At 41.6% G+C, this 25276-nt stretch overlaps 1 protein-coding gene across 1 annotated transcript in view; it reads right to left on the bottom strand.

Moving 5' to 3' along the window:
- LOC309412511 (E3 ubiquitin-protein ligase MIB2-like) overlaps positions 1 to 24659 on the bottom strand; it is a gene marked incomplete at both ends in the record, with an annotated part of 56253 nt that extends 31594 nt beyond the window's left edge. Inside the window, 11 exon segments of the mRNA XM_082009425.1 lie at positions 365 to 521; positions 1158 to 1306; positions 3761 to 3894; positions 4892 to 5054; positions 5787 to 5891; positions 7078 to 7185; positions 9165 to 9307; positions 10722 to 10916; positions 14340 to 14446; positions 23768 to 23939; positions 24413 to 24659. Coding sequence (XP_081865551.1) covers positions 365 to 521; positions 1158 to 1306; positions 3761 to 3894; positions 4892 to 5054; positions 5787 to 5891; positions 7078 to 7185; positions 9165 to 9307; positions 10722 to 10916; positions 14340 to 14446; positions 23768 to 23939; positions 24413 to 24659 — 1680 coding nt within the window.
- Positions 24660 to 25276: the final 617 nt, after the last annotated feature.

The following is a 25276-nucleotide window of genomic DNA, read 5'->3' as shown; positions in this document are numbered from 1 at the left end:
TAAAAACGTCACCACTCTTTATTGCTGGGAACAGGAGTGTTTCAGCAATACACTTTAGCAGCAGGTCAGCTCTCGCTGGAAGCCCAAGTCCAGCACAGCAGGGAGTGCTACTGGATTGAGCTGAGCAGACTTACAATGAAGAAGGGGCAGACCCAAACCTGGAATTTCAGAGTACTGAAGTTAGAGGAATACTTCCCCTGTGCAATGCACAGTAGTGCATTTTAAGACAATGACCTTCAAATTCTATGAAGCAACAAATGGTGTAAAACATAAAGAAGCACCTCCCCACCTCAGAAAAAATAACAAGAAAAAAAACCCCAAACACACCCCCCCACCCCGAAATCCCACAAAACCCAAAACTTACTGGGAGGTTGACATCACAGTTGAGCTCACAGAGGGTCCGTACCACCTCTGTGAATCCTTGACTGACAGCAATATACAGCGCTGTGCACTTGGCATTGTTTAACAGGTCTGCACTGGCTCCTTTACCAATAAGCACACGGGCAACCTCAGCTTGGTTTCTGATTTAAAAGCAAGGAGTAAAACAGGTTAGATTCAATGTTGTGCAGACAGTAAAGTCTTCCTCCTTGCAAGGCAACACCATTTCTTGGGTTTTATATCCTCTTGACTTCATCCCACCTCCTCTTCGTATTTCAAAAAACCTCAAAACCACAACACCACCTTCCTAATTTGTACTCTAGAACCTGTTCTCTTTCTGCTTGAAATCAACAGGAATCTGCTGCTCTTAATGATGTATTCTTCCCTGGTAAATGACAATACAATTCAAGCTTTCATCTTGGTCTGGAAAACTTACACACTTACAGAAACCAATCAAACTAATCCCAGCCAACCCACCCTCCCACCCCACCATCCCCCTGAAAAAAAAAAAAAACTAAAAAACTCCTTATCACTTTTTCTGATTGCCCTCAACATTTCTAGCATGGAAACTGACCTAGCGGTGGAGGTTAATTAGTGCACAAAGAAATGCATCTGTGGCACTGAAGCTCAAAAGCCAACTGCTAACATGAGGTAAAAATCAGAGAAAAGCCTCCAGCAGCCACACACCCTTCATACAGACTGCCCATTTAAATCTAGAAACGTCCTTCTGGAGCCCTTTAGGTCTTGTATCCAAAATAGCAAGAAGAAAGATATCCTACCCAAAAGCTGCATAATGCAGTGCTGTATCTCCCTCTTCATCCCTTAGGTTGACAGTGGCATGTGCCTGCAGCAAAATCTTCACAACATCCAGGTGCCCCTGATAAGAGGCAATCTGCAGGGCAGTTCTGCCCTGGTTCTTTGCATCAACCTACAGGAAGAGCAGAGACACAGCAAACAGCTTGGTTAGGAAAGACCTTGTCTTGTGTTCAGGCCTTAGCTCTGCTCTAGAGCAGGTCCACCAGGCTGGAAGTCAATAGCTGCAGAACAGTTGCGGGCTCAGAAATGCTAAGCAGAATCCATGCCCCATTGGCTCTGCTTTATGTACATCAACTACAAGGTTGACCTTGTCCCAGAATATTTCTAAAGGGGAAGGGGACATTAGTCAAGGAGGGAAAAGCAAGTGAACAGAGCTGGAAGCCAGGGCTCTAATTACAGCTCTGATGCCAAATCCCTCTATGCCTGCAAGTAGAATACTTCTTGACATCTCTGCCAACAATTCCTCTCCCAATAGGAGAATGTGTGAGGAGATCAAATTAGCTTTGCATATGGCTTTGAAGATGCCACGTCCCCATTGTTCTATGTTACTCCAGGTGCTTGACTGGGCATAATAGCTGGACAGTATATCACAGTCTTGAAGTGCTGCAATGAGATTTTTTGAGAATTAAAGGGACTGAAAACCAGAGAGGCTGTATGAAAGGCAAATAAAAAAAAAAGGAAAAGAAGCTACTGAAATCAGTGGGAGGCTAAGGAGAAGAGATGAAGGAACTAGCAAAACCTCAGCAGACTGGCACAGAGAACAAAGTTGTTCTTCCCTGCAGCTGGTTCTATGCAGCAGTCAGGACACCTGGACAGACAAGACTTCCCTTGATTCACTCAAAACAATGGGCTAGTCATTTAGGCAAAGAGGTATTAGAGGCCACTGTTATTGTTGTGGTTTAACCCCAGGTAGCAACTAAGCACCACGCAGTCACTCGTTCATTCCTCCCCTCCTGGTGGGATGTGGAGGAGAATCAAAAAAAAAAAAAAAAAAAAAGGTAAAGATGGCAAGGGACGAGAAAACAACAATAACAATAATAGACTATACAAAATAAGTGATGCACAATACAATTGCTCACCACCCACTGACTGATGCCCAACCAGTTCCCAAGCTGTGGTCACCCCCACAGTTTATATACTGAGCATGATGTTATACGGTACGGAGTATCCCTTTGGCCAGTTTGGGTCAGCTGTCCTGGCTATGCTCCCTCCCAGCTTCTTGTGCACCTCCTCACTGACAGAGCATGGGAAGCTGAAAAGTCCTTGACTTAGTGTAAGCACTTCTTAGCAACAACTAAAATATCAGTGTGTTATCAACTTTATTCTCATACTAAATCCAAAACACAGCACTATACCAGCTACTAGGAAGAAAATTAACTCTATCCCAGATGAAACCAAGACAGTTATTCTTTCATTTACACAAGAAAGACAATGCTGATAAGCTGAAAAGGCCTTGGCAAGCAATTCCAACTTGCACTACTAAGTGAGCCTCAAATCCAGCCTCCTCTTGCTGTATATAACACTCTAATAGAAGTAACTAATTCATTAATATAAATACTAGAATAGAAATCTAATAAAAATAACTAATAACATAATGGATTCCTGACTCTTGGCAGTTTCTTCTCTAGGATAAGTTCAACAATTGCAGGTATTTGTCTCTTCCTCCCATCTCCAGAGGCCCCATTAACGTTGTAAATAAAGAACTACAATAAATACCAGACAACTAACCACTAAATCAGCTCTCACAGGGGTTCCTTCGGAATTGATCCTAGTTTTCCTGGTTCACACATCCAGCTGCTCCTGCCAGTCATGCAAACATAGCCTCAACAAAACTTACATTTTGTTAGCAATGGTTTCCAAGGACACTGCTGAAATACTTTGGTTGTCCTTTTTTAACCTGTTTATAAACCCTGTACCCCTCACTGAAGGAGCTTGAACCTTCAAACAGGCATCTTGAAAGAGGTTTGACTTGATGTGATCCTAACAGTTTGGTACTCTGCAAGCACAGAACAAATTTTTCAGCAACAAGTCAAGCCCAGTTCCCTGCTCCAGTCAGACATGAGATAAGACACTGCAGAGACATGCACTGCATCAGGATCTGGGCAGCTTTTCTCTTTCCCGATTCCAACAATTCCATTTTGCAAGGTCATCTAAGGACAGACACATTCAGCCAGACACAACCCGTGGCTTTCTTTTCAAACAGAGGCTAGATACTTGGACATCTTGCTACTGTTTTCATATAGATAAATACCTCTCCCCCTAATTCTACAGGTGCAGTGTCCATACATGAAATCTAGGAAACCCCAGCTTTGGAAACGTGCTGCAAGTACTTAACCCAGACCTAATGCCACAAACTGGAGCCATAAAATATGCACATTTAGCATACAAATTTAATCCTAAATTGCAGCAAAATAATTTTGCAGCAGTTAGGAGCTAATACTAGGTCTGGAAAAAAAAAAAATCTATTCTTTTTCTCCCATCCTCTTCCCAACTTGACTACAAAATTTTATAACAGTATTTTAAATAACAACAGAAAGTAACCATTCAGGATGTCTTCAAAACTTGCCTTGTCTGGGTACTTCTGAAGGAGCTCCCGAACTTTAGCAGCATTGTTGAGTGCTGCACAAATGACCAGGCACCCTGCATGCTCTGACTCTGTCTTCTGGGACAGCAGTTTCTCCAACACAGTTATCAAAGTGCCTGGTAGGAATGAGAAACAGCCATAGGTTAAGAGAGGCAAAGAGCATGAGTATACAAGCTGGCATAGTACAGCTGTTTAACCACAGTGTGGGCCTGCTGTACCTCTAGTATTTAGCTCACACAAAAAGCTTTACAAACTTGTGACTCACACAGAACTTTTGCTTTACAAAGCAAAAAGTTCTGAAAACCCAAAAGACATGAGACCATGCTACAGCAGACCAACACAGAAAAATCACTACTAACAGGCAAATAATCTGAAGAGGAATGCATGGTTTTGTAAAGGATGCTGTAAGGAAGAAATACAAGTCCTTTCAGATGGGCCCTCTAATGACACACTTTCAAGTGCTCAAGAGGACAGAGGTGTCAACAGTTCTCCAGACAGAGCAAAGTTAAAAAACTTGGGCTCATATGCAAGTTTTCGCTGAAGTCTAACTTGAGCAAACAGTTTAAGACCCATCTACATAGCAAAACAAAAAAAAAACCCATAGACTTGTCCTCTCCCCCATATGATACTGACATCAAAAGCAAGTAAGTATGGTGAGGCTACAAAAAAATTTATGAGCAGATGTGCAAAACAGCAGACAAAATCTCCTCTACACACCATGTGAGCCCAAATTCAATTTCAGGGTGGACTGAGCAAAATAGTTGTTAATTTGACAACACTTCCACAGAACGACCTGGGAATATTTCACAAGCATTAGAATCCTCATATAGGAATTGCAGCAGGATATAACAGAAATTGAGACAGATCAAGGCAGAAGCAAATACTGAACCTAGGGCAGTGCTACAGTTGGCATTCCCAAGTCCTAAATTCTGTATTTTCCTGTTAAGACCAACTTTGCTTCCCCAGTTAAGGCACAAACTAGATTTTGGAGCTCCGTCTGGGGAAGAACAGGCAGCTGGAGTTTAACCCTGTCCAGAGTGTTGCTGCTGTCACAGCAGAGCAACCATTTCACAAACCCTGACAGAGCAGACATCTCTGTTCTCACTATCTCACTTTTTGATTCCTTTGCATTCTCCGTGGTCATGAGGTTTGCTTCCTCATCTCTCTGATAGGCTGTCAGGCAAGCTGGGTTAAATGTCCAGGACTGCCCTCCAACCGAGACTCGCAAATCTCCATCCCCATAGACTTTGATCACTTTGCCGATGTGCCCTAGGGTCTGCAACGGAAAGAGAGAAATGATTTTTAAAAGGCAAGATGCAGTATGCTTTGCAGCTCAGAACCAATGCAATGCTTCTAAGAGTGGTTTCGCAGGCGGCACTCCTGCTGTATGAAAAGAAGCACTGAACAGTGACACACTCGCAGACAGCTCCCACTTCAAGGACACCAGAGGGTTCTCAGCAGTTTTTCTGTTACTGGTTTTACATAAGACAGGTTTCCCAGACACATTAAAAATGTCTGGAGAGGAAGGTGGTGAAACAACAAAACATGGTCTGAAGAACCCCGAGAGAACTGATAAAATTGGGACTGGGAAAGGTCTCCTCTGTGCATTTAACTGCTCCTGGAGGACACCAGTATTCTGCTGTTTAGCCGTAGTGGTCGGATCAGACCATTTTTCCACTTGGACATTCTTTCCTGCCTCGTTCCAGAGAATTAGAAGACTGGTTTACTTTGGTTAGTGAAACCTCTTATCCGACTTACTGGTAGCCAAATCCTTTGTCAGGTTCCCCATCTACCAGCTTTGCTTTGGATGCTGCAACAGGATTGTATTACTGATAGTCAATAGCACTAGGCAACATTTATTTTGCAAGGCCTCAGCAGTCCCAGAAAGGTCGGTGCACTCACTGACCAGCAGGAATACTGGAGGGCAATGCAAGCCCAGTCACTATTACTAATTGCTTGGGAAAAGTCAGGAAATTACTGGACTGTCCTGGAACTGGCGCGCACTCACAGGTGCCATTTCATCTGTCCACTCCCCATGACCAGGTTGGAATCGCTTCACTGTTTCCATATCATCTATCACCCGGACAACATCACCAACCCAAAAGGTGTTGAGCTACAAGAAAAAGAAAGTCATAAGCTTTTGGGGGATGAAGCCAGAAAAAAAAATAGTGAACAGCCCCTCCATCCCCACCCTCAGAAAACCCAACCAAACAAGAAGCCCATTGACTCAAAAAACAAGGCATTAAAAACGTAAGTTAAATAACCAAGAAATCTGTAATCGCTGCACTGCAAAATAAACATAGTCCAACAGCTGGGTTATTTCTGTTTTAAGCCAAGTGCACATTTAAGTAGGGAAATAATTTGGGACAGAACAATTTTCTTCTTTTCTTTCTTCCTCAAACCATTTATAACTAATACCAGTATAAAGTACATATGGAACTTTCCTTGGTTCATCTCCTCACTATACCTGACTTGGCACTGGAGATTTTAATTCACTGTTTGTTATTTAAAATAGAAAAGGGAAGCCAGAGTTTACCTGTACGGGCAATTTGCCAGATGCTCCCTCTGCTCACTAAGAAGGGAGCACTGCCAAAACACGCTATTCAAAGCAGACTAATAGTGCACAAAGCCTGACACTGCATTTTCCATTGGTATTGGAGATTTTACCATTGTGACCTTGTTCAGGTCTTTCAGAATTCTGTAGTCTTCCAAAAGGTCCTTCTATATCTATTAGCCCCGTTTCTAATCATCCATATTTCAAGTCCTCAAACCTCTGGGGAAGGCCAGAGCTATGAGCTTTAGAAATGCAGACACAAAATTAGGAGAGCTGGATTAATGACTCTGATCATCCAGAAGAATCGGAGAGAAGCGAGACAAAGAAATATACAAGAAGGAGAATAACACGAAATCACAAGAACAAGGAAGAAAACAAAATCAAATGGAAACGATATGGAAAAAGGTTCATCACAGATGAAAGGTAGCTGCAGAAGGATGAGCTACTGTAGGTTCATCTAAGAAGCTGAAATTAAGAAATGGAATTTACCTTAAGGACTTAGATCATTTGAAATGCAAAAGTTCATACAATTGGACAGCCTAGTAGTGCAATTCCCACTGTCTGCAACCATCCATCTTAGCTGATAGCTTGCAGGAACTTCTGCCTAGAACTACTGCTTTTAGAACAGCAGTAGATTTCCTCAGCACTTGCTTGAGACACATTGTGTTCTAACACAGCAGGTTAAATTGACAGCTATTCCCTGCAGCATTTCTAGTTCTGGCCAAGCTCATCTACCAGCACCTACCTTAGTCAGAGCTCCAGGATGGAAAGTCCAGCGGGTTTCACTGTTGAACTGGACCCTCACGTCCCCTCTGTCCGTGATTCTGTGCACAGTCCCTGTCTGGCCAATGAACTTTTGATAAGGGGGAAAAAAAAAAAAAGTAGGGGAAACCCCCTAAATAAATCACATTGCTTAATAGTGGGGAAAGCAGGCATCCAAGGCACAGATGGCTAAATTACCCACCATTTCCAATTCACAGACTAACAGTGCTCCCAAACCTGCTTTAAATGAGATGCAGTCATTTCTTTTCTGCAAAAGGAGGGAACGACTGCTTTAGAAGCTTCTCTAAAGTAGCAGCATATTGAGGGAGGAAGGTGACAGGAATACGAAGTGTGAAAATCCCTGAAAAAGCAGCACAAATTGTCCTCCTCTTTCCAAATGACAAAGGTGGGCAGACATAACAACACTATTCTGCAGTGTAATACCAGCCAGGCATTTTCTGAGAGAGGAAAAAAAAAAGGGGGGCACAGTAGAGGAGACTACAGAAAACAAAGTACAGTTGTGTAGTGCAGTATTCTGTAACTGTTGATTCTGGCAGGTCCCGAGCAGGTGATAGTTTTGAAGGATATAAAAAAGTACTTATTTCTGAGACGACAGGAAGTTACTCTTGCTCTGTTTAATATCCTTCTCTACACCTGCATTCCCCAACAACAGGAATTCAGAAGTGCAGAGCTTTAACAACCTAGCAGGCTATAGTAGCCACACAGCAATATTCAAAAACTATAGTTTTGGGGACGAAGGCCTTAGCTGGAATAAGAAAATCATGGCTCCACTGACAGTCTTAAAGTTCATGCCAGAAGAGAAGTTCCTGCCTGCCAGGCTAAAAAAAAAAAAAAATTAAAAAAAAAAAAAATCCATGCTCAGTTAATAGATTTCCACATTGAAACTGAAATGTCATAGTTTGTCTTGACATTTTAAAATCCGATTTCAAAAAAGACTGCTCACCTATTGGGCAGGTTGGGCTAGGATACATATATAACATATCTTTATAATTTTATATCACTGCTTCATATACCAAGCCTTCAGACAGCTGCCTCAGCACCAGGCCTGCAGGCTATTCAGTTTACTGACTCAAGTGTAGCGGGCATTTAGGTCACTTGTGGCTATACACTTCCCTCCCTCTCCAAAAAGCCATTTTTATACAAGTTACTAATACAGGCTCAGAGACAGGTCTTATTACTCTAATGGTGAGTATCAAAATGTGATTTTTCTCTTGCAGTAAATCTACTGCCCAACAGCAGTACTGCCTTCTTCAATATGTGAAGGTAATTTAATCTATTTTGGGCAATATCTGTAGACTATGAAAAGCCAGGAAGGTTGACTTAAAGAGAAACAAAAAGCACAGACCTTTCAATTTAAATGGAAAATTTATTCATTTAGCTGTTATCATTTCATCTGAATGTTCACAGCCCCCTGGAGACTTACTTCCATGATGGCCCCCTGAGATGCTATACTACAGTAATAGGTGTGATTTCTATCTTCCTCTACTCTCTGAGGTTTTTTTTAGACAACAGGTGACAAAGGACTCATAGCTCTTCGAACTAAACACAAGACAACAGGCTAAGTGCCAACATCATATGGGCTGAGAAATTTTAGCCCTGGCCAGGGATAGAGCCCACTGTTGACAAAACACATACTTTCAGTAGTAGTAATGCACAGTACAGAAGAAGCCAAAACAGAGTGAATCCAGAACTCCAAGGAAAAGGTCCACAGCCCATTTAAAAACAAAGAAACAAACCAGCCACTAATATTTTGCACTAGCTTCCAAGACTTTTGAGCAACTCTTTTGACCCATCATAGACTCTTAGAAATTATGCAGGGCTCCACAAGGCAATTCTCATACAACATAGATTTATCTGAGCCTAAAAATAAATCTGATTCCAGTGTGCTATCCCTAAAGAATTTGTATTTGTGATTCAGTCAACACGATGTAAATATAGAAGGTAACACATGACACAAAGATGTTCTGGTAACTTCCTAGCCAGTGCCTTCTGTAGTCTAAGACAGCGACTGATACGTTACCGAGAGAATAGGAGCAAGCAGAAGCATACCTCAGCCATTTTAGGATTCCAGCCACCATGGCCCTCCTGCATCTCCCGCAAGATGTCAATGTCTAGCAGGCATTTCACTTTGTCCCCATGCTGGAATGGATGCCTGTCTGTGCTCTCCTTCCTCTGCAGTTCAGCTGGTTTTCCTAAAGAGAAGAATGACACCACTCACTCACATGCAGGATGCAATAACGTGCTTTGTGTCTCATTTGGCTTTGTAACAAAGGTTGCAGATTAACATAGGCTTAATTGGGGCAGAAGAGTGTAAAACCCTTTGTGTACTGTGGAGTATGCCCTACACTCTATGGGACAGCACTATGTAGAGAGATCAAGAGGATTTAGCTCTAACTGGATATTACTATGGGTTAAACATGAGGTAGTTCTAGCAAGACACAATTTTGTCCCTTCCCAGACGGGGGAATGCCTTTGAATGATGCCTCTCATGTCATGTCATACATCAGTAGCTGTTCTTAGCAATTCAGTCACCCACAACTGTTGTTCAGACACATCCACACAGCACTCAAAATACGTTCTCCTCCACAGGCAGCCACATAGCTTGCTTTGTGGAGTGCTTTACCTTCCTAGCCTTCCTGTGGCCGTACCGCTGGAAATAAGCTCCCCATCCAACCCTTTCCTTCCCTCATGCTCTTGCCAAGCTGCTCAGGGAGAGAAAAAAATGAGAAAGACATGGTTCTGCTGCTGCAAACTCAAGAACAGACCTCTCAGGGGAGGTTTTCCTTCAGGGGAGCAAAAGATGTCCCCTACACATCATTAAAAAAAATACAACTAAATTACACCTTAGCAAAAAATGCTGCAAGTCCAAAAACACAGTTTTTGTTAAGAGGAAAGGTGGATTGCAGCAAGTTGCCAATAGACACATGACCTTTTTCCATCATTTTTTCTAATCTTGCTGCTGGGCAAGTATTTGGCAGCTCCATCCTCAGAAATCTCCCTTTTGTCACATCCCCCTTCATTCCCTTTTGTGTTCAAAAACGTGCAGACGTGGCACTTAGGGACATGGTTTAGGGGGCATGGTGGTGCTGGGCTGACTGTTGGACTTGGTGATCTTAGAGGTCTTTTCCAACCTTAAAGATTCTATAACACACTTTTTTGATCCACCAGAACAATAATATTTGCTCTCTAAAGGCATAGTGAACACCAGCTGGACCACTGTCTGCCTGAAGAATGACAAACTTTGGATTAGCAAACTGGCAATGGGTTGAATTCTCTGCTGACAGGTGTAGGCATTCTCAAGGGAATGCATCTGCAGCAGCAAGAAGTTGCCTTGGCAGAAGATCCCTCCTTAGGATACAGCTATGGGCATCTGATGGTTTTACACAATCTTATCACTGAAAGGCCAAACTACTAACCACCCTGAAATAAAGCAATATGTTCACACACAGACCATTTTTTTTTTTTTTTAAATGGTACACATTATGTAGGAACTTTATAAAACTACCTGCTGGTTTTCTGCCTTCCAAGCAAAGGGCACACTTCTTTAGTGTCAAGAAATGTCAGTGTAAATCAGAATTTCTCAACAGAAGACTTGTCTCTACACACCTAATTTTGGGAGATGTTCTTTGTAGTAAGAGCCACCAGATGCCTCCACAGTACATTTCAGGTCCACTTTTCCCTTGTGTCCAACTCTGTAGACATTCGTGGTACCATCAGACCATGTGACGCTGGCCACACTGCGTCCGGTCTCTACATCCCAGCCACGAATATCAACCACACATCCAGTTTTACCTTCACCACCTGATGGAAAAAGAGGGGTGAAAAAGCATCCAGCTTGCATTTTCACTGACACCAATATACAGAAACTCACCTGACACTGGGATGTTTACTGAGGTATAATTTAATGACATTTTTATCTTAACTAAGCAAAAAAACAGGAAAAAAAAAATCTGTGAGTTCTCCAATTATTCACCACAGAGGAGCAGGCACAGAGGCAAAAGTCAATAGCTGGGGCAGATGAAATTCTGACAGAAATGTTGCTGCCAGGAAGGATTTCTGTGGGGCCCTATCATAGGCCAGCTTTACATGCTGAACACAAGCACAGAGATCTGCTTCACTATCAGCATACTGCTGCCTGAAGCAGTGCCCTCTAGTCAAGTGTTCTTCATATACATGAAAGGAGGAACTCACACCAAAAAAAATTTAGGTGGCAGCTCATACAAGTTCCTCACAGCTTGCATGATTCACCTTGATCTGCAGAAGGCACAAGAAATCTCAGCCACCTTTTTAATTAGGGAAATTAAACCATGAGAGAACTCAGTTTGACCAACTAGGAGAGAATCTCTACATTAAACTCACTGAAAGCCAGCCAGCCATTTACTTTGGGTTACAAAAATGGAAAAGATGAATTCTGTGTAGAAGCAGCCGTTCCTCTTGGTGTACAGAAACACTGCCTAGCTAGGCAATGCACAGTGTCATGGCACCACACTGTGGCAAGACAAAAACACAGCACCACTGTAAAATCCACCTAAGATCTTTAATCTCTTCCCAACACCAGCCAGGTGGAAGAACATCAAGTAAAATTTGTTCTGATACTTCTGTTCACCTGCCCAAGCAAGGAGGAGTACTACTGAAACAATCCAGAACAGAAGGATATATCTGTGAGAAGGTAAATCTGTCTGGGCACATGGAACATACTCTCATCCAAGAGACCACAGCCTATCAACACCAAACCTAGTGACAGGCAGTCAGAATCTGCAGATTCCCTACCTCATTCTACTGCCAAGTCACTGTGTGAACTTGGGGAAGCCCCAGTATTGGTCCAGTGCTTTCACAAACAGGGACAGAAACATCTTGTCTGTCTCACTGGGTGGACACAGGCTTCTAATTGCCTGCAGTGTCTTGGAATTCAACAGCTTAAAGGAGTTAGCTTCCTCATTTAACTGCTTATCTATCTAAAAAAGCATAATACAACCAACCAGTGGGCTTCATTGTCAGTTCTATCAATAACAAGAACACACCTTTAGATGGCTGGTCTGAGAATCATAAAGTCCCAATAGCTCTTGATTTTTACTGGAAGAAAATTTTTTTTTAAATCCTATCTGCCTTTAAAATCTCTCCCTAGAAATGGCAGGTGGATCCCAGTTCTGTACACAGAACCAGCAGCCAGTTACCAGATCAGAACTCCAGATATCCACCCACATGAATATTATTCATGAAAATACAATTTAAGGTACTAAAAGCATTTCTGTGATGTAACCTGCACAGCTATGCCTAAAAAAAGCCTTCCGGGTTAAAACCCAGATTCTAGAAATAGGGCAGCTAACAGTAATTTTCATCTTCCTTTCTGCAGATAACCATAAACAACTGTCTAGTCCAAAATTAATGACAGCTATTAGAAAAGGAGGTTACATCCAATATGCAGTTACTGACCATGGGAAAGGAGAGCCTCTGGATGGTACCAATGTTCAGTATGGGAAAACAGTGATCTTGCAGCAACACTGTGCTCCTTTGACTACGTTATTAATAAGGACAGGTTGTAACAGATTGCTGTTCTCTCCCCAGTCTTTCAGTCTGTAAGAAACCTGGTAGGTATCACTGGCCTCAAATTAGTGCTGACAGAAACTTAGCACCAGTGACAAAAGAATTTAATATTTGTCTGTTACAGCAGGGATTCAGATTTAACAACAACAAAAACAAGTCTCCTCCTTCGTCCTGTTCAGATGCTTTTCTCTAGGAGGGCACTAGCTTCTGCTTCCATGGTGTTCGGACTCTGAGAAACGGTACTAAGGAAAAATATGTATTCAATGAAAAGGTTGAAGTGACTGAAGAGCTGCCAAGGTCCACCCAGGCCAGAGCAGAGGAAAAAAAGCTTGGTCAATTGGCAAATTTTGCAGACAATGCTAATTTCTGCAAAGGGCTTAGGCTGCAGGAATACTAAAAAGACAGATAAATAAAAGCAAGACCATTTGATCAGATTTCTCAACTAGCTGCTATTGCCCTTACCAGACACACAAGACCACATGATCAATACATAAACTTAACAGGACCCTATTACAGAGTTTGCAAGGTTATTTATTACCACTACTTGTATGTTACTTCCTTAAACGGAAATAGAGTTGATGTGTTTGTGCTACCAGGAAGCTGAGTTCAGAAGAGCAAAAGGCTGTGGATGGGGGCAACTCCATCAAAGACAAGGCAGTACCCATTAGAGACCGGCCAAGTGGCTGGCCTTAATGTTTCTTCTCACTTGTCTTGCGCATGTAACTGCCTTTCAGGTCACAATCGTTGTAAGCAACACAAGTCTCAGACATGTAAATGTTGATCTGATCTCAGAAGGATGGATAAGCTGTACTGAGCATAAGCTGCTTTTGCTCTCAGACCCTGCAAGTATCCATGTCCTCCACTGAACCCAGAGCTGCAATAAACGGCAAAGTCAACACTGGAAACCTTTGGACTTACAACTTAATTATTAAAGGAAAAAAGAAGCTGTAAACATTACAGTGTGTACAAGGCTCTCAAATAGAAACAGGCAATGAAGTTTCCTTAATCCTGTAGCACTACACAGAAATTGGTATCAGTGAATTAGATACAATCATTATACCCCAAGAGCAGCTCTAGAAAAGGCTTTTTTGTCCCTTTGCATTTTCAGCCTGAAGTTACAATTCACACAGAAAGCAGAAACCATTTGCCAGTAACCACAGCAAACACTTCTTCATTAATGCTCCATGTGAAACACTCCTTATAGACCATTCCTCTTCACTGTTCTTAAGTGTCCAAATAAGGATAGTCCAAAGACCTCCAAAGAAAAAATGGGTACTGCGCACAAAGTCAGACAAACCTGGTTCCTACTGTGAATTGAAGCTTTTTCAGGAAAAGATGGGTCTTTGTTTTCTTGTAACATGGTGCACATTTATAGCTCTATACAAGATCTTCCAGGATGGTTCCCATGAGCTTTCACATCTATGAAAAAGGAGCAGCAAAACTTCCCTCCCACACCCTGAATGAATGCATACAGTTTGTGTCACAGATGTTTTTAAACAAATACAAGAAAACTTGTATGTTTAACAAACTTAATACTCTAAACAACAGCAATCTGCATCATCTGAACAGCTCCCCTAGAAACTACTGCTCAGCACATGCATTTTCAACTAGCAATTTGGCAGAAAGAAGGAAAAAAAAAATTTGAATGGTGTTTTACAGGACACTTCAAAAGCAGCTTACCATCCTGGTTACCCCACTCCCAGTCAGGGCCACGGACTACTTTAGCCCCCCGGAAAGTCCCTTTTAATGTGATGCGAGTCAAATTCTGTCGAGGACTCACTAGGACTCTGAAAACAAAAAACAAAATAAGAGAAAAACAAATTAATTTATTGTTACTATTCACACTTTATAAAGCTCTTTTCCAGCCAAGGTCTGTCAAGCGTACCAGAAACTTACATACAGAAAGACACAGCTCGAGTTCTGAAGAGCATGTAAGAAGTGAGAGAGAACAATAAAATAGCTGAACAGGGTCTTTGATCCTAAAAGCTGGTTTCCCCAGGAAGGTCAGAATACTTAGGCACTGTTCTTACTGACAGCAGAAAGACAACTAGTGAATAATACACTGGGCTAAAGAAAGACACAAGTTTATCTTCAAACATTAGCAAAAATTGTGAGATCTATGGTGAGCTTTAAAAAAGTTCTGTTCCTCTCAGCTGTGGGATGCAGATAATTGGGAATAGAGGCTGCTGTGTGAGCATGGGGAACAGGCACAATTCAGCAACAGTCTGTGGAGACAAACACATATCTATACATAAGCAGCAGGACTGTGGTGGGGTCGGTCTCTCATGTTGTTAGACACTGGGATGGCATCTTGCTGACTCAGGAAGTGGAACATATACAAACATAAAGATACCAAACTATTACATTCACTCACTTGCACACAGCATGCTTAGCTGTGAAGGGAAAAAAAAAATTCTTCTTTCAGAACTTCAAGAGCCTTGGGGGCTGTGTATGGCAAAAATAAAATCTGGTAGCTCCAAAGAAGAAAAAATTCCCCATACGCTCTATGAGATGCAAAACCAACAAATTATATCAGGGCAAGGCAGCTGAGGGCCAAGTATGATTATTTTGAATGCATGCAAATTAATACTTTTTAACTATTTATCAGCATTCTCCAGCATAAGGTACAACATCTGCAAACCAAAGTCATCAAAATCTGGATTTAGCCTACACAGAGCAGGGGAAGCCCCGCTACAAATATCATCAAGCAATCCTAAACATAGTAGGAGGGCATGTTAGTTTTCATTGCCAGCTGTGCCACTTATAATCCACATGCTTCCCAAAGGAGAACATCCAAGTCAATTAATAAAAGTCTCACACAATTAAAGCATATCTTTAAAACGGAGCCTCTGAGAGGGTGGGAAAAAAATAGAGGAGTGAGGAGAGAGTTGGTGACCTCTGCAGAAAGTCTGCCATCACTTGGGAGGGAGAGTGAAAACACTTTCAGCTGCCCTCGTAGCCCATCGCCAAGTTTAAGGCAATGCTTACGGACATTACTGGGGTGTACACTGCATAAAAGCATTAATGGCACAGGCAGTCTCCTAGCTCAAAGTCATAAGGAGGTTCAGCACATTTCATAACCTAAGCTGCAGACTGCACAGCCTAGTTCACTTGCTGCAAAGCAGAGCAGGTGAGACCCAGCAGTGTCATGGCTAGACTGTTTCCAGGATAACACAGACCTTTCTATCTGCCCTGCAATCCGTATCACAGGCATACACACCAATCCATCTTAAGAAAAAAGAAAAAAAAATACCTACGTGATAGTAAACAGGGGGTCTGATGTCCTGTTAAAGCAGCTTCCAATTCCCATAATGTTACAGCAGCTTCTCTGCTCCCTAGCAGAAAGCTTTCTCATGAGATACCAAGCCACCAAAGTCCTTACGGATCTGTTTGTGTTGCTCACCCAGGGTACAATCCACTTTTCTAGGTGACTGCAAAGGTGCCACAATCCATGCCCATAATTGCACACCTCCTCCTGACAGCTCTTGGCAATTCCCAGACCAGACAGAGCAAAATGAAGCTCAGCAGCTGTTCCACAGGGGAAGGGGAGGGGAAGCCTACTGGGGATAGGACTGACCTCAGAATGCTGTATTTATTTTCCATCTAATACCTAGAGAGGGAAGGTGGAGACTCAGAAGGATAAAAAGCTTATGCTTGAACTTACTATTTACTTATCCATCAAAAGCCTAAGTCTTTTACCTTTCTTAGCTTGTTAACAGATCTCCCACCTGTGCTTTACAACCTAATGTGTTAAAAAAAAAAAGAGGGAGAGAGTATTTACACATGTTCTTCTAATTGTTGAATGTTCCTTATCCAGACTGTAGCTCAACAGGAGGAAGACAAAGACCATTTTTTGAATGATTGAGATTTTGTCTGTTTTAAACACCACCAAGGCTGGCAGTTGTTATGGAAGAGAAGGTAACGGAAGAGGGATAGGAAAAAGCTCAGCTAAAAAGAAACGCTAATCAGCGTTCATTTTCTCACAGTGTCAGGCACTACAGACTGACTTCAAGAACCAGCATGGATTTGTGTACTACATCTGAAACAGCTCAGCTACAACATGCTATTTTCACTGTATTCTGTCAAATGTTTTTCTAACAATTTATCAAAGATGTCTTAGTCAAGCCCTGACACAAAACGATAAAAATAAACTTCTTTCCCCCAGACTCTACTCTCACAAGGGAGGGGTTTCAATGCAAAGATTCTCAGTGAAAATAAAGTATGAAGCTAAGCTTAAGCAAGATACTCAAACAGCAAAATAACCAACATTCATTATATTCCTAGTATAATTTCCCTTTTTGTATAATCATATAACAGCAGTTATTTCCCATCTCAACAGCTCTCACATTAAACTGTCAGTTACAGTGAAATTTGTGGCTAGGGACCAGGAAAACAAAGCTGACCAGTTCAGAAAGCTGAGCTTCCTTAAAAAAAGAAAGTGTAAGAAACTTCAACTCCTGTTCTACTTAAATGCTGGAGGCAATCCACCATAACTGCTTTCTTCCCTTGGCCTCACAAAAATTTTGACCTTGTCTTGAATCACACCACTGACCAGCAACACTGAAGAATGATGCAAGAACCAGATGTCCTGAGCCAATACATCTTAGGTTTTAATCTAATTCAACATGTTTTGCTCCAAATACTGGATAAGAACCAAAGTTATTAGCGTGTTGCAAAAATACCCTAGGGATAAATTTAATAACTGCAATATTGCCTTTAGAACAATTTCAATTATAACAGCCAAAGTCTGCAACCATTTCTGCCCTACAAATTCCAATGATATTAAATTACCATGGAGTCCAGAAAAATACTTGGGAGCATGTACTGTACGGAATGAAGTTATGTCTCTCTTCACCATGCTGGGAACCCCTGTGGATGTTCTGCCTGTGCTCAAATTTCACTGAGGTGCTTACATAGCCTTTCACATCACTGAGAGCTATGCTCCAGACAGCTAGAAAAATAGCATCATCCATGCTTCACAGATAAGAGATTTGAGACCCAAAACAGCTGACTTGGAGAAGTTTAAGCAGAGACTGCTTTTAATTTACAATAGCAATCTGAGGCCCTGCAGAAGTCAGGGCCCCTTCATACCAGGCACAGCTAACATATTTTGCAAGACAGAGACTTCTCCACTGCAGAAACTTCTTACCCAAAGAAACCACCACAATGCACAGGACTGGAAAGCATAGGGGATGGTCACCCTGCAAGGTGGCAGGCCATAGCTATTGTGTTCATGCGATCACCCCATCTCTTCAGAACAGCACAACTGTAAACTAGAATCTCAGCTCATGGTGGGTACAAACCCACGCTCCTTCCAGGACATGTAAAGATCTACGCAGGCTAATTCAAGAAAGACCAACACAAAGATCTTACAGAAACCACAGGTAAAACTGAGCTCAACGATGCAAGAAATTCTAGATTCTCTAATCCTCCCTAGCAAAGCTTTTACTGAAGCACTTCCAGCAAAGGATAAAGGAAGGAAATTCTGACAGATGGCAGGCGGCTGCTGATTGCTCAAGCATGAACCAGACTAAGACAAGGACACTAGTAAGTGACGGATCAGGATCACAGAAACCTATTTCAGGAACTGTCTTTACCAAGAATTTCCATTGCCAATCCTACTCTTCCTTGCCAAGGCACAGTTCTTCACAAAACCGGACTGCAGGGTCTGAATTGGGCTAAATTGGGCTGTCTTTTTCACTAACCTCCAAAGCTGACTCATATCAGACTCAGTTTTGGAAAGCCATAGTGGGCAAGATTTCACACCAAGGCTACTACAACGTGGACTAAAATGTGTGTGTGCACCTAAGACTCAACACTGTACTGCAGACAGAAGGTTTTCTCAACTATGCTGTCAGAGACGTCTATATGCAGCCTTTAATGGCAGACTATTGTACTGAGAATGATACAGAAGCACTGGTGAGCATACCAAGTGAAATGTCTTACCATCCTTTAAACATGACTATTAGTTCTAAACACAGGCTAAGGAAGTTTTAGTGAAGACTTCTCTTGCTTACAGTTTTGATCATGTAATTCCAGAAAAGATGAAGATAAAATATGTCACTGAAATTTAATTCCTATTCCACAAAGCAAATAGAATATTCCAAACTAAATAAGGGAAGCTCTAGTGTGGGGATATGCCCTAGTGTCACGCAACGTACATGGTTTTTTTAAGGAGGTACAGTTAGATAATTTATCTGTTAAATCACGGCGGTTTTTTTGAAGTAAAATCATACTAATTCATTAACAGAATAAATTAATAATTACATATTAATAAATTCATTAATACTTATTGAGCAATTAAAAAGTTAGGAAACCATCATCATCACACAAGAGTCAGATTTAATTCCAAATGCTACTCACCAAAATTTCTTAGTCTAGCAGCTTAAACTGACATTGCACAAATAACGCATGTTGAGGAGGTTACTACAGTAAATAAACTTTCATCCCCTTTATTGCCTAGTAATCAAACGACCAGCAGTTGTCGCTCAGCTGCTATATTAGTTCAGGCTTACAGTATAAGCAGTCACAGACAGAAGGCTGGATTATCAGAGCTGCCTTGAATGGGTCTGCATTGCACCTGCATACCTAAATGATAGCATGCACTTGTTCTTGTAACGTATCTGATTTAGAAATCCAACTGGTAACTAGACTAGACAAAGCTGGTTTAAGAATTACGGTTGCAAATAACTGCAAACTCTGTTTTGACTACAGTATAAAATACAACCTGAGAAAATGTTTGTATTTCTTATGCTTGATTACACAAAACGTTTCCCTGTATAGTTTGCTGGCTCCACCAACTCCATTGTTCTCCAGAAAAAAATAGGACTTTTGAAAATTTAGTAAGGTTGGGTAAAATGCACCACATTCCCTACTGAAATTCAACTTAGCATCATCCCTGAGAAGGTGATGCATGCAAAATGCCATTGCTGCTTTTGCACTTGAATATAGTAATACTAATACTTTGTATAAGAGGAAGATTTTCTCAGACTTGATTATTTGCAGAACTCAACAGTATGCCTGACTATTCCAGCCCTGACATAAACCTGCTGAGTTTTGTTTTGCTATCGTGTTTACAGACACTTATTTTTATTCCAGTTACTATGCATATATTCAGCAAATGGATACAAGATTGTGAAAAAAGGAGGTCGTCAGTGAAACTAAGCTGTCCACCCTCGTAAACTAACCATGAGAGCCTCTCCCAAAACAGCCATTAAATTCAAACCAAACAAGACCAATGAAATACACCATCAATTGGCACATGTCAGGAAGAGATTCCTTCAAATGGCAAAATATTTTTAAAAATCAGTACTTCCTGCCACCAGAGGTTCAAACTCAGGTCATTTAAGACCTGAAATAGCCTTCAAGTAAGGGTGTCTTCAAAGCCTCTTTAGAAAACCGATTGGGAACCCTCTTCAGTGTCTGTCTAGGCTTAAGGCCTCTTAAATCCTAGGATTAGTGAGCTGCTACAAACAGTTATGTGTTGGCCTTACCTAGGCTTAGCTGCACAGGTGCCATGTGGTGCGTCTGGCAAGAGCAGTGCAGGTGGCAGCAGTTTGCTGCACAAGGACATCACACCGCAATCTCTGAAATTGTCCTACCAGGGACCTTAGCTTCCTCTGTCAAAGGATCAGCAATGGTAGCAGTTGCAAGCTTGCACGCATGGCAACGCTTCCTCACAATGGACTAAGAATGGAGACCAGGGAGGGACTGGAAACTCACAGCTCTTCGTCTTTGGTTAAAGAGAGAGTTGATGTGACAGTTAATACAGCTCATTCCACGGTTCCACATTTGATCTCACTGATGGTAAGCCAAGGACTACAATCATGATCTATAAGTAGCCCCTCCTACGTTAAGCAAAACCAATATTATGGGATGCTGTCAAATTGGGTGAGCTGTCTCTCCATCCACTCTCCTTATAAGGTTTCTAACTAATTAACACTCCAGTGAGCTCATCGTAGCACTTTGCCTAGGTCTTGAAAGCAACACGTTACTGTGCTTAAGGCTCATTGTAAAGAACCAAAAGATACCCATTCCATGCCAGAGAAAGGAGGTGAGAGAATATTGATCTCTAAAGAAGACTCATCTTGCGTTTCATAACCATTTAAACAACAGTGGGTAGCAACAAAACATCAAGAAAACCCAAATGCACACAGCAGTTACCATGTCTTTTTAAATACACAGCTTTTTTTTTTTTTTTGGTCCTTGGGGAACTGCCAAAGGTTTTCTCATCTATTTTATTCAGCAAAAAAATTGAGATGAGTGACCTAAGCGACAGTCCTACTGAATCATAAATACGCAATTTTTGTTCTTCGAAAAGGATGCTGCATTGCCTAAGGCAACGTGTCTTTACAGCTTAGACATCAGTTATTCCAAAGTCCTCCTCTCTGGGGCATTGTTCAAAGGTAATCTCCCTCCCTGCCCCTTGTTTCACTTTTTTTTTTTTTTTAAATCAGAACATTCCATTCTTAATGCAAAGCAATATACAGAACCCTAGACCAACAAATCATAGGATTACATTTGCATTAAAGCCAAGGTGCTACTCCTTCTTCCTGCTCCTGCACTGCAAGACATTTCTGAGTAAAATTGTTTCAGTTTGCCAGCTCCCTCTATGAAAGCTCTTGCATAAAACACATATGCACTGTAGTACAGTATTCTACTACGCAATTCAGTCAAATGACTGAAACAAAAAGCCTGTTTTTGCCAAAAGCTTAGTGACTTTTAAGAATCACGATACGTAGCTTTCATTCATCTTTAAAACTGCAGCTTTCCACAACTGGAAGCTTCTTTGTTGTGGATTTCTAATTTCTCTCCATCCCTCAGTAGAGCTACATTCAAAATCTGACATGTAGGAACAGCAGGAAAGATCTTATATTATTCAACTACAACTACTGCTGCTTCTTCCTTTACCCCTTATTGAGGTTCCCAGAAACCATTACCACATCTGACAGGCTTATGCTGTGACCCTGATGTCATGCACAAACTTTTTTTTTTTTTTTTAATTAGCTGCCTGATATTAAGAAGATCATTGCTCCTGCTAACACATAGTAATGTAAATCAGAATATACTGTTACTTTAACAAAAGACTTGGGATCATAGAATCTCGCCTATGTCTAGACTTCTTTTTATCAACTCAAAAAAAAAAAATTAATTTATGTCACATCACCTCTAATGACTGAATGAGCCACACTTGCAGAAAGAAGCAAAGGAGTTTAGGAAAAAACAAACCAAAAGCCACTAAGAGGTAAGTATCATCAGACATCAAGTTCTGCTCTAGTGACATCTACTTCCAAAGAGCCCTCCCAGTGCTTCGGTGATATTCTAGATATTCCAGCACTGCAGGTGCTGCAGTGTTTTGTGAAAGTGAAACAACTCACATAGGACAGTACTAGGTCCAGCAAGACTGGCAGTCTTCCAAGCTCTCTTTTCACACTGACAGCAAGCACTCTACTGCCTAATTCAAAGGGCAGCCTGGACACAGGTCAGATACAAGCCTTGAAAGGGAAAATCGCTCCATTTACATCTTTTACCATTCGGATTCCTTAGAAAAGGAAATAAGTTCTGCAGAGGATGAGAGTCCTGGGGGAGTAATTGCCTAGCAATCTGCCTTTTGATAAACAATAGCCTTCTGGGGTGTTCCTGATAAGGTTCAGGAAAGGCAACAGAGCTGGCCTGCTGCCCAAGAGAATGCACCTCTGTGCAGCGCCCTGGAGAACCCACGCAAAGGCCAGAAAATTCAGACTGCTCTGCAACAGTGCAGCCTCTTACAGTAATTGTTGCCTACGTTTTTTTTCTTTTCTTCTTTAAATGTGAGAAAGATTATGTGCCTTAACAGTAGAGTATACCTAGAGTTCCAATAAAAGACACAAGCAGGCACATCTGAGTAACTACTTGGAGCTAACTATAACATTCATAGAAAGAGAAAAAAAAAGTACGTCTAGTTTTATATATACATATATTCATATACATATATGAAATCACAAAGCTCACTTCACAGTAGGATCTGGCTGGCTTGTCGATATATTAAAACAAGCTCAAGAAACATCCTCATCTCATGGATAAACACAAGCCTCAAAGGGACATCTTTGGACAGCAACATCTATCCCTTTGCTAAGCACTCAGAATTCTGGCTCAGCCACAATGGCAAAACTACAGTCATCAACTCCAGAAAGAGCTTCCCATATGGGAGGAAAAGCAGCTGCAAATCCAACACCACTGTCTTTAGCAAAGTAATTATACGTTTCATTCCACAGACAGATGCAATGCACAGAGATATTTTCAAAGGGAGAGGGGAGGAAAAAAAAAATAATAATCAGTGAGAGAGACAAGAGCTGATTTCCTATTACTTTTCCTAAAGGCAAGAGGATTACAAGATCCATCTTCATGCCCACCTTAGGAAGTGCAAATGAAACTACTGTTGAGACTATTTTTCAGTTCTTACTCAGGTCAGGAGAACAGATCTCCATGTTTTGGCACATCATGAATGAGCATAAAATCATGGATAGTGTTCCAAAGGCATCAGTGTAGCAGTCACTTCTGATCAATAATGCTAATGTGCAGAGGCAGAGTACTGAGTAAATGAGGTGTTGCTCTTCAGTGAATAGCATAGACACTGAGAAGAAATCAACAATTTGGGAGTGCAGTATTCCTGTTAGCATCCCTGTGGCAAAGCAGGTCTAAGAAATGATTTAACTGGGGCTGGGGTGCGTGGAGGGAGGAGGAACCAGAGCAGAAAAACATTTTGAATTTTCACCTCAATTTAATTTTTCAGAAAAATTCTGCTGATTTCTGTTTGTTGTCTTTTTTCAAGCAGCTCCATAAAGTGCCAGATCCATCCTTACACTATTCTATAGAACAGCGGTGCGCAAATTTTTGATCGTGAAACCCCATCAGTAAAAAAAAAAAAAAAAAAAAAAAAGGTACATTTATTTCTTTATAAATTATACAGACATATAGTACTGAAGTCCTATTATTTATTCCTGCACCTCAATAGATCATCTTGCATACCCCCTGGGGCACCCCCCCTTCCATTCTGGAGACCACTGCTTAGAATAGCAACCTATAAATCCCAACATGGTTAACTGGACTTCCCCTATAGCACCACTTACGGTTGTGAGTGTGCCGTTTCATAGCGCTCGAAGGAGTGAGACAGATCGTGCTTGTTGTTCATGTAACATTGTGTGCATAAGTCATAGTCAAAACACATTTTGCATTTCCACCGCATTCCCCGTATACCATGCTTCTTGCAACAGTCACAGATGATGTTAGGGTGACGGACACCTAGGAGAACAAAAGCAAACGAATGTAAGATCTACACAAAATCTAGAGAGACCAGGCTGACCATGCTCTTAGAATTACCTCAGCATGTTTTAAAGAGAAAAATCATGTACAGTGTGTGTACTGAAGATGCAATAACATAATACGAAGTGATATGTGTAATGTGAAGTATCCATTTCCTGGCTTAAGGAACTCTCATCCTAAAAGTCATGCCAGAATCTAGCAGAGTGACAAAGTCAGCAAAACGATTAGACCCACGGATAAAAAAGAAAGAGGAATGAAAAGCCTTTGCATAGAGGCAAACAGGAATTTCATTGCCATGAATTGGCTGAGCATCCACTGCTGCTCAGCATCAGTCCACAGACAGTTGCAAAAGGCTTAACATTCCAGCTAGTATGCGAGGCAGGTGTTACATATACTAAAGGAGATGGGTTTACAGGGCTATTGTTTGTGCTTCTTGCCCGTGCTATACCTACCTATTTGTGCGTTATCATACAGAAGAAGGTCGTAAGCCCCTTGGAATCCGGTCCGATAATTAGTTCTGTTGCCTTGATCCCACTGCACAACCACAGTCTTATCTGGAGTAGTTGGGCTGCCTGTCCGACCAATCTCAACCACAGTCCCAACATTCCCTTCACCGCTGTCCTGGCTGCCCCACTTCCAGTCCACTCCACGAACTACCCGCATCCCAACCTGCATGCTGGCATAGGGGTCCACGTCCATTGATCTGCACAGCAACCCCTAAAGTTCTTCCACGTAAGGAGTCTTGGAGACAGGCAGTATCATCAGCAACACATTCAGCATCAGCAGCAGCATGTTCAGCACACCTAAGAAGACAACATACAATTAAGCGATGCCACTCAACGCATCACCGCAATAACTTTCATAGCAAGATGAGTGGATGCCGTTTCAGCTCACACCCTTGGTACACAAACTCACGCTGAATTAGCAGGGCTAACAGGTTTTCTAGATTCCACTTCTCAAATGAAAAGAGCTCAGACCCCAACTTGAAGTATTTATCCCACTCTGCTGTAAACACCATCATAAGACATTCTGTGCAAAGTGATATTACTGAGGAACATCCTGACTACCCTCTATTTAGCTGAAATCTTAATTACAGTCCAGCTGCTGTTTTAAAAAATGACAGTTGCCTTTAGCAAGCAAATTGGAAGCCTGTTTTCTTCATAGTATCATAGGTAAATTTAACTCCAACCCCATTTAAAAAAAAGATAATAAAAAAGAAAGGCAAGAAAGGTAATTTTTTCCCCAGAATGACCTGGCTACAGAAGAGGCCTGACCTGCTAAGTAAATAAATCTGTAATTTATTTAAAACAGGGATC

Source organism: Phaethon aethereus (genome assembly GCF_964289735.1).
Source record: "Phaethon aethereus genome assembly, chromosome: 21".
Classification (NCBI taxonomy): Eukaryota; Metazoa; Chordata; class Aves; order Phaethontiformes; family Phaethontidae; genus Phaethon; species Phaethon aethereus.
This window is presented reverse-complemented; position numbering and strand designations above follow the sequence as displayed.